This window comes from Carcharodon carcharias, chromosome 16 (genome assembly GCF_017639515.1).
Source record: "Carcharodon carcharias isolate sCarCar2 chromosome 16, sCarCar2.pri, whole genome shotgun sequence".
Lineage (NCBI taxonomy): Eukaryota > Metazoa > Chordata > Chondrichthyes > Lamniformes > Lamnidae > Carcharodon > Carcharodon carcharias.
This window is the reverse complement of record NC_054482.1, coordinates 23,886,455-23,900,694: the sequence shown is the minus strand read 5'-3', so window position 1 is coordinate 23,900,694 and position 14,240 is coordinate 23,886,455. Positions and strand designations below refer to the sequence as shown.

At 47.0% G+C, this 14,240-nt stretch overlaps 1 protein-coding gene across 5 annotated transcripts in view; it reads left to right on the top strand.

Annotated features, from left to right (window-relative positions):
• Nucleotides 1–14,240, top strand: part of rasal2 (RAS protein activator like 2) — a 411,464-nt gene that overhangs the window by 173,027 nt on the left and 224,197 nt on the right. For all 5 annotated transcript variants that reach the window (XM_041208224.1, XM_041208220.1, XM_041208219.1 and 2 more), the window contains exon 3: nucleotides 7,192–7,318. In XM_041208224.1, the coding sequence (XP_041064158.1) occupies nucleotides 7,192–7,318 (127 nt within the window). The remainder of the gene's footprint in view (nucleotides 1–7,191; nucleotides 7,319–14,240) is intronic.

The following is a 14,240-nucleotide window of genomic DNA, read 5'->3' as shown; positions in this document are numbered from 1 at the left end:
GAACTGCAGAATTGGTAGTCCATGCCCCCGCAAGGGCCACGCAGAACAGGATCCAGATCAGAGTCCACATTCTGACGGCTCAGTCAAGATTCCTGCTCAAACACTTTTCATCTGAGGTCAGCGTCCACTTGACATGCGAGGCGTGGATCCACAAAGGTCATCCTTCAACCTTCACGGCCATATGGTTGGTGAGCAGGACTTGGAAAGGTCCTTCCCATTAAGGTTCCAAACAGTTCTTTCTCCTGAAGGTCTTTACCAACCTGGGGACCTACTCCTGGTTTTGATGCCAATCTTCAATGGTGGGCTTCTTCTGAGCTTCTATTACTTGTGTATGCAAACATTTGAGAGAATTAGTCAACGCTATACAGTATGTAATCATCCCTGCATCCATAGCATGGATGTCCCAGGTTAGCTGAATGGTTAAGGAGAGCGACTGGATACCCAAAGGTAAGGGACTTGGGCGTCAACGACAGCCAGGTAGGCTGCCTCAATGGATCGAATACAGGAAGGATAACCGCACGCAACAGGATCTAAGCGAGTACTGTAGTAAGCAACCGGTCGCGGGGCATCTCCATGGGATTGGGTAAGTACCCCCTGTGAAAAGCTGCAACGTTCGTGAACATAAAGGTGAAAAGATTTAGTGTAATCTGGAAGGCCGAGGGCGGGGGCAGAAATAAGGGCTGTCTTGAGAGCCGTGAAAGCGGCTTGGGAGTCTGAGTCCCAAGTGAGGTCCTCAGGGGCAGAAGGGAGGGCAAGATCCTGCAAGGGCCTAGCGAGCTCCGGATAATTATGGATCCACTGCTGACAATACCCCGTCATGCCAAGAAAATGAGTCAGATCCTTTTTAGAGCAGGAGCAGGGGAGGGAGATAATGCTGTCGACATGGTGTTTGGATAGGAGACGAGCGAGGCCATCAAGAACATGGCCCAAGTACTCAATATGGGATCAGCAAAATTGTAATTTTTCACTGGAGGCCTTTTGGCCCTTACGGGCTAAGGCTTTCAAAAGGGAGAGAGTTGTTGAGACAAGTCCGCTCAGACGGAGAGCAAAGAAGCAAGTCATCAACGTACTGGAGGAGAGTAGAACCCCCGGGAAAGGAGACATCGGCGAGATCAGCCTGAAGGGCACGGGAGAAAATGGTCAGGTTCTCTGTATACCCCGGGGCAACCGGGTCCAAGTATACTGAGTACCGTAAAACGTGAAGGCGAAGAGAAACTGAGAGTCAGGGTGTTTGGGTATGGAGAAAAAGGTTCCACAGAGGTCAACAACAGTATAACAAGTGGAGTTAGGAGAAATACAGCTAAGTATGGTAGCCGTGTTGGCCACCAGTGGATAGGCCGGGATCACACAAGCGTTTACCGTCCTCAAGTCCTGGACAAAACACCAGGTATTCTTGCCTGGCTTCCGCACAGGGAGTATAGGAGTATTACGGGGGGAACAACAGCACCGGAGTTTAGAAGGTCTTGGAGGACAGGCTTTATGCCTTCCATTGCTTCGGGATTTAGAAGCTATTGCGCTTTCTGAGGCAGGGGTTTAGAGGGATCCAAACCCACCCAAAAGGGTTCTGCTGATAATACCCGACCAGCATCATAAGGACCCTTTGCCCACAAGATATCGGGGATAGTTACCAAGGCATCAAGGGAACCAGTGGTTACATTGCCTAGGACATGGTGTTGAAAATAGGCAGGATACTCAAGGGGCATAGAGGGGAAAAAATTGGATGGCCTGATCATAGATATTCAGGTAGCCGTCCATCAGTTCCACAGATGATTGGGGATCCGTGCACTGAAGGCGGTACACCATAGGACCAAAGTCCCTGGCCTGATACCCAGCGGAGGCACAGAGGATAACATGCGGCGCAACTTCCTGGGCACGAAAAAGTGGTTGGGCAACTGGAGGAAGGGACATGGAACCAGCAACCCCTTCAGGTCCGATGCAAAGGGAAGATATAGAATGAACATAGCACTCACCCAAATGGCCTGTTACCTCACGGGCATACTGATGATCCGAGCAGGCAGAGTAATGAGCTGTACAGTGAAGATCCCGAAGCCAGTGTTGCAGGGCCGGGAGGATGGCCATCCAGGCGGAAACACGGCGGCTGGTCAGAAGCTGAAGTAGCATAGTCTTGAGTTTATCGGATAAATCATAATGTCTGAAATTCCACCACCAAATGTGAGGATGAGATGAAGCATCTTCCTGTAGAAGGCTGATGACTGTGGAATAAGTAGACTCAGGAACTTGAAGAGTGATAGAATTATTAGAGCATTCTAAAGTGCAACTGAGTTTGCAGAGGAGATCACGACCCAAAAGGTTGACCGGGACATCAGCCCCAAGAAGGAATCGATGGGATCATTTTCTTCCATTCAGTACAAAGGGCGCTTCTTCAGAAACTGGCAGGGAAAGCGGTTATCCCGAGACCCCATCGATGGAAATCGAATCCCTAGAGGGGATGACATCAGGAGCCTCGACAGGCTGAAGGGTAGAATAAGTAGCTCCAGTATCGATAAGAAAATTCAAGAGACAGCCATTAACAGACAAAGGGATAATGGGCTCCTCAACAGTAATGAGAGGTAAAAGGGTGTGGCAATCCTATTGTGTCATGCCCCCAAATGGATTAGCTACCGAGTAGGGGATCAGCTGAGAGGCAGGGGCCAGTGCCTGCTGAGGTGCCACTTGTGGCGGAGCTGCAGGGGGCCAAGGGCAGTCTCAGGCCCAATGACCCTTCTGGCCACAGTTGAAACAATTTGAGTGGCCACCCGCCTTTGGTTCCACCTGGCATCCTCTTCCTTTCCCTCACCGTCGATTCTCCTGGGTGCCCTGTTACCAATTAGGCTGCCACATATTCTGAGGCCACAGAACAGATTGGGGCTGGCAATTGTAAAGGTTGGGCAACTGAGGGACAGCGCGAAATATAGGGGCTGGTGCAAGTGCAGGCACTGCAAGTGGAGGGGTCACTGTTGGTGCCACTGGACGGTTCAACACCAGTCCATTACTCCTTTCCTTAGGGGTTTCTGATATCGGTTCAATTGGCGCTTACAATGTTGGAGGGTGCTAATGATTTCTTGAAGATTTTCCTTACCCTCCCACCCAATACAAGTAAGGGTAAAGGCTTTCTTAAGATCAGGCTGCAATCCCTGTGCAAGAGCATTAACAAGGGCCGGAACAGAATCCTGAGGATTAACACCGGAACATTTTACAAAAACAGAACAGAATCGTTCAACGTAATTACAAACACCCTGGTCAGGTTTTTGCACTGTACCGTGGATTTTGTGCCAATCAGCTATGTCAGGGAAAGCTTTCGGCAAGGTCGCGCAAATACGCTGCCTGAGTTGTGTCCCGTGATCCACGGTAAGAGGGCCAGGTGGTGGCCACTCACGGTTTTCCCGAATTGATCGCCAAAGCTGGGCACTGAAACAAGTATCAAGAACCATATCTATATCATCACAATTGGGGTTATGACATTTGTGGAGAATTTTGAGTTTCTGTACAAAGTTCTCAACACCCTCCTATTTAGGGTCGGGGTTGGATTCAACAATCACCTGTAATTCGGAAGGTGTCCATGGACGGTAGACTTGCATCTGATCCCCTGTAGGATTAGGGTATGCTCTCTTGACCATGGCAGCTGCAATGGGGCGCCGGAGAACGAAGGGTCAGGAGGGAGGGCTGAATCTGAGTGCCGTCTCCATTGGGAGCGGGAGTGGGTTTGTACGCTGGTGGTACTATCAGGTTCTGGTGCGCTCCCAGGAGGCGGCGAAGCCGGCTGGGCAGCCACAGCCCGGGGTTGAACCTGCCCATGATCATCATAAGGAGGAGGGGACCGGTAGACAGGCCAGTCCCGATTGCTGAGCTCATCATCGGATGACAGAGGCGCTGGGGGCTGCGCAACCAGGATCCTGGACTTTCCTTTATTATCGACCTGCTTTCACCTTTTCTCACGTTCTTGACTCCTTTTCCTCAACTCTTCTGCCCATCTCTGCGTTTCGTCCTTCCACTGGACATATGCAGGCCAACCAACCTTCTTCTTACCCGACTTCTTTATCTCCCTTAAAACATATCCTAAGTGCTCAATTCTGTCCCGATTAAAAGTTCCATCTGGTGGGAAGCTCTCTCCCTTACCTTGGGTCCACTTAACCCATTCAGAAACAAGTTAGATACTTTCAGGTCCATAATGGACATACATATAAGCATTTGGGGTTCCCTTTGGAGGGGGAACCTGGGGTTTCTTTGATGCCAAATTACCCTTCCTCTATTTAATAACTAAGAATGGCCAGTCCTTGGCGGGTCCCCGAGCCGCAATCTATTTTCATCAATCAGCCCACTCACACGCTCGAGGGGTCCCAGACCCCGAGCTGCAATCACACGCACACACACTCAGTTCCAACTCCAGGGGCTACCGACCCCGAGTATATTCTGGCCAGAGCAGTCCCGAACCACGACAGATTAATCTCCTAAATATTCAAGTTGATGACTTACCCTAAGAGTCAGCCACAGGCAAGCGAAGATAGTTTGCGGGTCAATGAACCCCAGGAGCCCAAATCGGGCTGCCGTGGACTGAGGAGTCCTTGAACCACAAGGTCCTAACGCTGGCGCTCCATGGCCCAACCATAGGGGTTAGTCATCTCGGTGTAACCTCCAAGAAACTGTCGGAGATTAATCACACCGAGGCATCATTTCTTACATAAAAACCCCATTTATTACTTGTGCACAAGGGAGACAGCACAATGAGAGCTACTGTACAGTCTCGTAGCAGAATACACGCAGCCTTATTAAAAGCATTTTTACAGCCAATCAGTAAGTTTTGTAAAAAACCTATTCGTATATTTGCATAAGTTAACCAACCAATCCATGTTCCTGTAAATTTTGCTATTCCTCACAACAGATGTGTGATTACGCAGTTGCTTATCATAACCTTGATTGCATTCGGCCTGAGAAAAACAAAATGGAATGTCTCAACGTTCATCCTGCAACTGTGGTCAGGCAAGATTATATTCATCTCAAGGTTGTAGTATTTTTCTTTTAAGCCGAAGCATACAATCAACTTCCCATTAACCCTTCCAACACCAAATGGGCTCCCTGCAGTTGCCCAGGCCACGCAGGGATTTGGCCTGCTGTTCCTGAAAAGTTGGCGGATGCTGATATCCTAAAAAAGCTTGAAAAGGGAGTTGGACGGATCATTGAGGATGTGAAACATGCAGGATTATGGACAAAAAGCAGAGATAAGCGCACGTGCCCGCTCAAATAAGCACGAATGGCCTTCTCTGCTCTTTAAGTTTTTATAAGCATATATCCAGACAGTATCATATGCAGAACTGACTCTAGATTCACACATTTTGGTGACTCTGATGCCCCTACCTGGGACCTTAATCAAATGCAGGAGTGAGAATCCAAGTTAGTAGATTGTACATAATAAGTGGTTTGGTGTTTGTCTCATGTAACACTGTCTCACTTGATACCATTGTATGTGTACAAGCTTACGTAACTGCCCATATGCACTGGGATTTGAGGCTTTGAGTGATACGAGAGTGAAAGATAAGCTGGGTATAATTGAGTTTTTGGCATTTAAACATGCCATTTTTGTGTTACGATTGCTGAGCAAACTAGACTCCAGCAATGTTTAGCAAGCTGCTGCAGCAAAATGTGGAATGTTTACCCAAGTGCCATTTATTCATCCTTCAAGAATAATCTTTCGAAATTGTGACCCCAATTTAAAAAGTCTTCAGGAGATTGGGTGATCTAGTTTGCACATTGTCCTTTCACCTCTGAGCTTGGCTTTGAGTGTGGCTCAGCCTGAGGTAGTAAGGAATGATTTTCTGAGCTAAATAAGTTGGGCTGAGACAGAAAAGAAAGAACTTTACTTAGGAGTCTTTGTTGCTAACTGGCCCAAAATGGAAATTTAATTTTCCCAGCACTAACATCCCTCACTATAATGCTACTGAGAGATTGAGTAGATTTGTATTTCAGATTTCCCCTGAACTGCACTAGGATAAGAGAAAGTCAGCTGGAGAATTGTCACTCAACCATTGTTTTTCCATCTAATGACTGCATCAGAACAGAATTGATTGAATTTTACGATTGTGTGAACTCCACCCTTTCAGCCACAGTTCATGCCCAAGATAGGAAGCCTGGGCATTGGCAGGGATTTTATATCATCCCACTCCCGGCTTTCTTCTGTTATCCCTTTCAACATCTGATTGAATGACAGTGTGGGTGACGTAACCATGGTAGGGATTCGTTCCACAGTGATTTCCTTCAAGAAAACCAACATGTTAATTATTTTGTAATAAAATAAGCCTGCACTGCACTGCTGCTTTTGCTGCAGTTGTGTGGATGCAGGGATGATGCTGTGTGCTTTAAAGAGAGCTGAGGAGACTTGAACCATACCAGGCTGATGACAAATGTTGCAAGAATATTTTGGATGAAAATAAGACATTAATAGGACAGATACTGATACATGCACCTTTGCAGGCATGAAGGGCACAAGCATATGTGGCTGTCTAGGTATCATCATTTGGGGATGGAAGTCTGCACAGACATTATACCAACCTTCCTTCATGCTGTAAGTTTTAATGGTTCAGTGAAGAATTGAGTAAATGTCCTACGTGATAGATTTGACAATAACCAAACTGTGTTCGCTTGTGAAAAAATGTTTCACTCTTGCACATTGCTGAAAAGTTACCAAATTGTACATGCTTTTTGATGCCCCTTTGTCTTGCTCTGTTTTGGTAGTGCTGTTCGAATGGTTTTAAGTATATTGTTTTAAGTCTAGAGATAGTAGAGGAGATGGGTGAGGTTAGTCATTTAGACCCACCTTTGTGATTAAGAATTTAATTAAAAGTCTAAATGTGAATCTGTTCAATGTTGTGGCTCATCAAAGTCAGAAGAGCTGACATAATGTGAAAAGTGAAGAAATTGATTGTTCTGCGTTATGGAAGCGGATATTATAGGTCCGAGCCCTCCAATTTCAGGTTTTCAATATTTGAACATAAAATATTAACTGGTTGTACATGCTGGGTCTATTTGTATGGAAATTTGATTCTGGAGAATTCATTCAAATTGGGTTTTAACACCATTTTTTCTGCTGTTAGGCTGTTTCAGTACAAATAAAATGTGCCTCACGTTGCTAATAATCATGGATTTGATGTGAAATTTTCTTGATGTTGCTGGAATTGACTAACTCTCATTTTCACACAGCTGAATGTGGACATGTTGCAGGACCAGCAGATGGAGTCCTCAAAAGGGCGAATGTTGCGGCGCACAGTCAGTGTTCCATCTGAGGGACAGTTCCCAGACTATCAGCAGGATGGAAGCAGCAAGCTAGGTGAGTTAAATTAGATTGCAATGCTTGACTTGTGCTCTTTGACATGGCCTCTTTGAAAATTATATTCACGTCCTGAATGCTGTAGTGTCTATTTTTTGGTGTCCTTTTATGGTTGGTGAAGTGAAATGCAGAGTAAGCTGCAAAGGGCAACTGACTCTCCAACTCTTCAAGTAAGACTGCCACCTCCTGGTCTAGGAACTGAAGCCTCTTTCTCACAACCAAAATTCAGTACAACTGGGTCAGCTAGAGGCTGAACGATTTTATTCTGCCTCTTTTCTCCCTAATAATTGTACATTCAGCTTTGGCCCAATTAAAAGAAGATCAGCTTGTGAAAATTTGTTGTCTGAATCCAGCTGGGAATGGACTTGACTTTCTTGCCAGTGCCTTATGGAAAACTGTTGTTTGCTACAGTGTCATGAAACTACTCCTACAGGTGGCAAAAGAAGTGTCACATTGCCTTGTTAGGATGAGGGAAATTTTCAAGTGAACACTGTGTACTGACAGAGTAATATATTTTTCTGCACTATCCTTTTTTGGAATGATGGCCGTGGGGACACAAAAGGGTAATTGTCAAGAGTGAGATTTATTTGTTGGAAAAATAAATTCAATTGAGCACTGACGCTGTGTTCATTTTTAGTCATGAGATATGTCAAAGTAGGTGGTAGGGGAGGTAGGGGTAGAGAGTGGTTTGTGGTTTGTCACTGGACTCTGTTCCAGAAACCCAGGGTAATGCTCTGGGGACCCAGATTCGAATCCCACCCACCAAATCCAAATTTGAATTCATTAAAAATTGGGAATTAAAAGTCGGATGCTGACCACGACACCATTGCCGATTGTTGTAAAAACCCATCTGATAACCTTCCAAGTAGGTGAGACTTGAGAGGCTTGGGAACAAGATTCAAACAAAGTGGCATCCTGTTTTACCATAGACTCTGTTGAGACCGACATTCAGGACTGTGACAGTGCTGCTCTGCAATGTTATTGATAGTATTCTGGAAATGTAGAGATTGCCATTTTGCCTCAGTTCCTCTTCACTCCAAGGAAGCCTTTGCTTGCCACCTCTCTGGTAGCATGATTGGGATCATACTACATTTATATTGTTGGGTATATTATTCAGATCACATCTTATGCCAACAAAGGAGACCACAGATCCTATTCCAAACTCATTATTGATTTGTTCAAATAGGAATTATATCTCATGTAGCTCCCCCACAACATAACTTAATGTGAATTAGTTTGCACCACAAAGTGACACAGAAGTTGCTTCAAAATCACTTTTAGACAGTTGATAAAAGTTAGATAAAATTAATAAAAATTCTGTTTGACTTCTTTTCAGATTTAAACTTCTCAACTTCTCGTTAATTGTTAGTTAGAAAGTACCTATACCCACCCCCATGCTAAATTATTTAGATTCTTGTTTCCATAATGTGCAGATTCAAGGGCCGGGATTTTCCGTGCCCACTGGCGTTGGGCGTATTCGGTGGCATGAGCGGACAATATGGCGAGAAGGCCAAAAATTGGTTTCATGATGTCATGAAACCAGGTTGCGATTGTCTGCTCCACCCATCGATGGGCTGCATTCCCTGCCATTGGACGTCGGGATTGTCATTGCAATACATTAGCATATCATTATAAGGCCAGCCTGCCGGACTCATCACCCCCACTGGATCGCCTGCGCACGTCAGCGGGAAAAAACACCGGTGCAGAACACATCTTGACAACTGTGACGTGCAGAATTCGCGACTTACCACCAGGATCTTACTCATGTCGTGGACATCCGAGGAGCAGAAGTTGCTGGAGCTCAACCGCACCTGGATCCAGGAGGAACATGCATGGCATGCTGGGTGGATTCTCATGGACATGGTTCTGCTGCGAAGTAGCTGGCGGAAGTTGGAAAGCCACTATTGATGCCCACGGCGGCTGATGGTCGAGGGGATGGGAGAGGAAGTTCTCGGATTGACTTGAGAGTCGAGGAGGTGTCGGGGATGAGGTTGGGAGTGGGGGAATGAAGGCATCAGGGGAATGAGGTTGGGAGAGGGTGGTTGGGAGGGGGAGGAGAGGGTAATGGGGAAGAAGATGGCATCTGAGAAAGTAGACATAAGAGGGGTGTAAGGGAAGGAGTTCAGAGGGGGGAAGGAGTGCAGAGAGGGGAGACCAGGGGAGGAAGGAGAGGGGATGGAGTTCGGGGAGGAGGAAGAAGTAAAGGCGTCTGAGGGAGTCAGGAAGGAGGAGGGACTAAGGTGGGCTTGGGTCTGGGAGTGTGGGATGACTAACCGGTGGGGGTGAGAGGTCCAGAAGTGTGAAGGGGAAAGAGTTCTGAGGGGGGTGGGGGTGGGGGGGGGATACCTAGGTGAATATGCAAGGGAGGGGTCTGATGAGCACATGACTGCACCCTGGGGAGTGAACTGAGGGTGGGCGTGGTATGAGAAAATGGTGAGAATGACCGAGGCCAGAGTGAGGCGGTAGGGTATGAGGGTGAGGGTTCGACGGTAGCAGTAGAAGGGATGGCGAGGGTGGTTGTTGGGGACTCGGAGGCAGAATAAGGGCCCTAGGGGTGGGAAGGAGGTGTTTGGGGAGATGAATGTGGATGGGGGGTGAGGTTTATGGGAAGGAAGGGAACATGCACGTTCACCTGGATGTCCCTGAAGGAAAAGGGTTATGGCTGATAGGTCACGGAGGGGAGGTGGAAGGTGATACCGGGGCGGGGTTAACTGTGATGGGAGAAAGGAAATGGGTGACTGGGGGGAGGGGAAAAGATGTGGAAACGCACGAGAAATTGAATCCCAGCCCATGCTGTCCAAATCGAAAGTGAAACAAGAGTTGTGGTGGGCAAGATCAGGTGCTGCGTGGGAGTATGATCATTGGGTGGGCGGACATGCAGGTCAGCTCAGATGGACAACTGAAAGCAAACTCCAGCAGGCAGCATTCAAAATGGTCAGGACATTGAGGTGAGCGTGATACGTGAAGGATCCGTGTGCGAGGGAGAGTGCTTGAACAAGACTCCGAAAAGCATTGCCACGTACACACTTCTCCCTCCAGAATCACTCATTGGCCAGCTGCTCCTTCTGCGGTGACAGAGGCCGAGGTTGAGGAGCTCACAGGTAAAGGGAACTTGGAGGGAGAGGACAGTGTCTGAGATTCCTGAATGGATGACTTGGTGGCGGGTTGTCAAGCTGCAGCTCCTCCTCCCTTCAGGAGCCCTGGCCTGATTCCTTGAGGAGAAGGAGCACCAGGAGGGATGTCAATGTCTCGCATTGCCACTGCAGGAGCTCACCCATGCTTCCCACCATGGAGTGCAGGTCTGCACACATCTCCACGTTCTGGTGGGCCAGGGTCATCATGGTGTCCGCCATCCTCCGAATGGAGACCTCCATTACATGCACATGCGGGCACCACTTCATCAGAGAGCTGGCAGACACGCTCCTCCAATTCACGTGCCATTGCTGAGAGTGTCCAACAGCTTTGTGTGATGTTCTCATGACTTCTGCTGACTCTCCAGGCTGGGTTGGAAGGCCAAATTAAGAGGCTTGTCATCTGACTTGGACCTCACAGATGCCCGAGCCCCAGCAGCCCCCCAAGTGCCAGGGAGCTTACACGAATCTACCTCCTGCTGCTGCAGACATGTGTCCATGTGGTGACCACCAGTTTGTGAACCTGAGCCTGCTTTAGATCTAGGTTTCACTGGGATATGTGTCTCTGTGCTGGTGCAGGGTGTGGATAAGTGATGTGACAGGTCTTCCAGGTTGCTTATTTGCAGCTCTTCAATGGAGTAGATGCCCTCTTGGCTGAGGGTGAGGATGTGGATGGAGCTGAGGATGTCAGTCGCTTGGCAGAGCTCCCTGTGAACCAAAGTAGAGATAAATACCGCACAACAGCAGAGGTAAAAGCAGGAGAGAGAGCATTCACAATAGCTTTGAGAGAGGGAGGATGTGGGGCAGGACCCTTAAGGGAGTGTTTGCCGCCGACCTCACCATTAGTGCTGGAGACATGGGTGAGTTCCTGCATTGGTCCATGTCCTCACCAGTTAGTGTGAGTACGTTCCTCAAAGTGAGTGAGGGACCTAATGTGGGCCCCTCCACCCCCAGCCTAAGACCTCTTCATGCTGATTTGAGCAGGCTTCTCCTGCATGAAAATTATGGATAGGGTGTGAGCAGGACACATGGCACTGTGTGGAATGTTTGTGTGGTGAGCGGAGCCATGGATGGGATGAGAACGCAAGCTGGAGATGATATGAGCTTGATGGAGATGTGAGATTGTGTGTGAGAGTATGTGCTGTTGTCCTTGAGGTGTGAGCTCCCTGTGGATGTGTGATGGGTTTGTGAGTGCATGAGTTGAGAGTGATGAGAAGAGTGAATTCCTTTGGTGGAATGGATGAGACCATTCATCCTGTAGCAGCACTGGGTGCCTGTGCTCTTCTTCAGGGGATTGCCGCTGACCCCTGCCTCCCAAGCCAGATTAGTGAGGTTGCTGTCATCTTGCGGCCAGAGCGGGGACCAGGGCAACGTGGCGAGCCACCAGGGCACCCAGATGGCGCCCGAGGGATGCGTCATTGAACCTGGGGGTTGCAGTCTTGCCTTTCAGGGCCATGTCTTCTTTGCAGCAGTCCTTGGCTGGAAGCACTGAGAGGTGTGCGAGCAGCTGGACTTTAAATATGGCGCCCTGCTTGCTGAAGCAGCAAGGTGATGGCATGGCGGATGAATGTGAGCCTGCCCGACACGGAAATGGCATGTTTCCCAGGAATACATAATCCATGTGGCGTGTTTGGGACAATATAGTGTGAAAAGCCGTCTGCTACTGCACTTAGTGCAAATCTAGGATGATTCTATCCAAGGAATCCAGCAACCTCAGGTAGCTGTATAGACAAATATTGATATCTGTTAAAACTCAGCAGGCCTGACAGCATCTGTGGAGAGGGACACAGTTGACGTTTCGAGTCCGTATGACCCTTCATCAGATGAAGATGCTGTCAGACCTGCTGAGTTTTTCCAAGTATTTTTGTTTTTGTTCTAGATTTCCAGCATCTGCGGTATTTTGCTTTTATATTGATATCTGTCATTGGTAATTCAAAATTGTTTTTTGCTGATCTTAATTCAAGTAACTTGATGCAAGCAACTTGTAATTATCACTATGAGACTGCAATCTCCTTTATGTAGAAACTTAATGGAGTCATTATGGGTCAGCAGGGGACCATTCATTCAGCCCATCGAGGCCACGTCATCTTTGTTGAGCAATCCAGTCAGTCCCAATCCACTGCCCTGCCCCCATAGCTGTGCAAGTTTATTTCCCTCAGGTACGTTTTGAAATCAATGATTGTTTCCTCATGGGTTAAGAATTTCTGGTGGAAGTTTCCAGTGTAGTTTCTGTTCTGAGTACTAGCTTTTCTTCCCTGTATATTGCAGTTGTCTGATTGTGGAGATGTTCTCTATCCAGGTAAGGATAGCAGATTTCCCTCCCTAAAGGACATTAGTGAACCAGATGGATTTTTATGACAATTGCCAATGGTTTCATAGAATTCAAATTCCACTATTTGCCATGGCGGGATTTGAACCTGGGCCTCTGGATTACTAGTCCAGTGACAATGCCGCTATGCCATCACCTCCCCTAGTACGGGCAGCACTGCTGTCATTGGCAGATGCTAGAAATTCAGTTATATTTGATGAGACATGATAACAGAATAATGTTGTATTGAAAGTAATTTAATTTGTGCTGGGAAAACATCTTAATTCCTTTTTCTGTCAGTCTGTTTGACATATTGCTTCCGTTATTTTGATTTATCATGTTGGAAGAGCACAAACAGATTTCCTTCAGAATTGCCAGCTCGAGTGCATGTTTGGTACTTTCACTTCTCCATGCAGAATTGCATTATGAGTAACTGAATGTATTCCAGCCCCAATTTGAAGTCTCGGCCAAGAAAGGCCTGCAGCCCAACTGTTAGGCACATGTTGTAAGTGGGTTTTGTTTGCTGACTTTTTTTGAAAAATGCACTGGCATGTTAACCCAATTCAGGTGATTCTTGAAGCAGTCAGTGTTAATATTGTTTCCAAGCAGTTCTTGTGATGATGTATGTTTGAATGGGCAGAGTGGTGTGGCTTTGAGTAGTACAGTCCAGGAATGCCCCAAGTCTGATCCTTGGACTGTTCTGTTAGCCAATATTTAAACTAAGGATAGTTGTTGGACCATTGAGTGCAGTGGATGGGTAAGAGAGGGAGCGTGGCGCAGAGAGGAGAGAGAATCAGCCAAAGTTTTCTCTGCTGGAAGTGCATGGGTGCACACGGAATTGGACCAGCAATGATGGTTCCCATTGTAAAATATAAGAAAAAACTTTGTAACATTTGCTGGCCACAACCCCATGTGAAGAATAGTCACTCGGGTAAACGACTGGAAACTGCCAGACCATAGCTCAGCATTAATCCATGAATCAATGAACAACTACTTGAAGGGTAGGCATTATTGTTACTGTACAGTTGCAGTTAGGAAATGTGGCAACCCAATTATGCACAGCAAGGTCCCACAAACAGCAATGCACTCTGAACAAATCACGAGTTTTAGCAATCTTGATTGAGGGAACTTTCCTGCTCTTCTAAGAATAGTGTAAAGGGCTCTTTTGCATCCACCTGAGGGTACCTTAGTTTAATGCTTCCTGGAGTGGGACTTGAACCCACAACTTTCAAACATAGAGGCAACGGTGCTACCATTGAGCCATAATTGATTATGTGAGGAACTTGTTGCGCAACCTACTGGCAGGTTAGTCAAAGAAACTATATGACTTCATTCATGTCTTATGAAATTCAGCTGGACTGTTGAATAGCATGTTCAAAAAGTAGTAAACTCTGTTTGAAAATATTAAACTATTTTAAAATAGAATGGAATAGTACAGCACAAAGGGATGCCATTTGCTGATTGAGTCTACACTGAGAGTGCA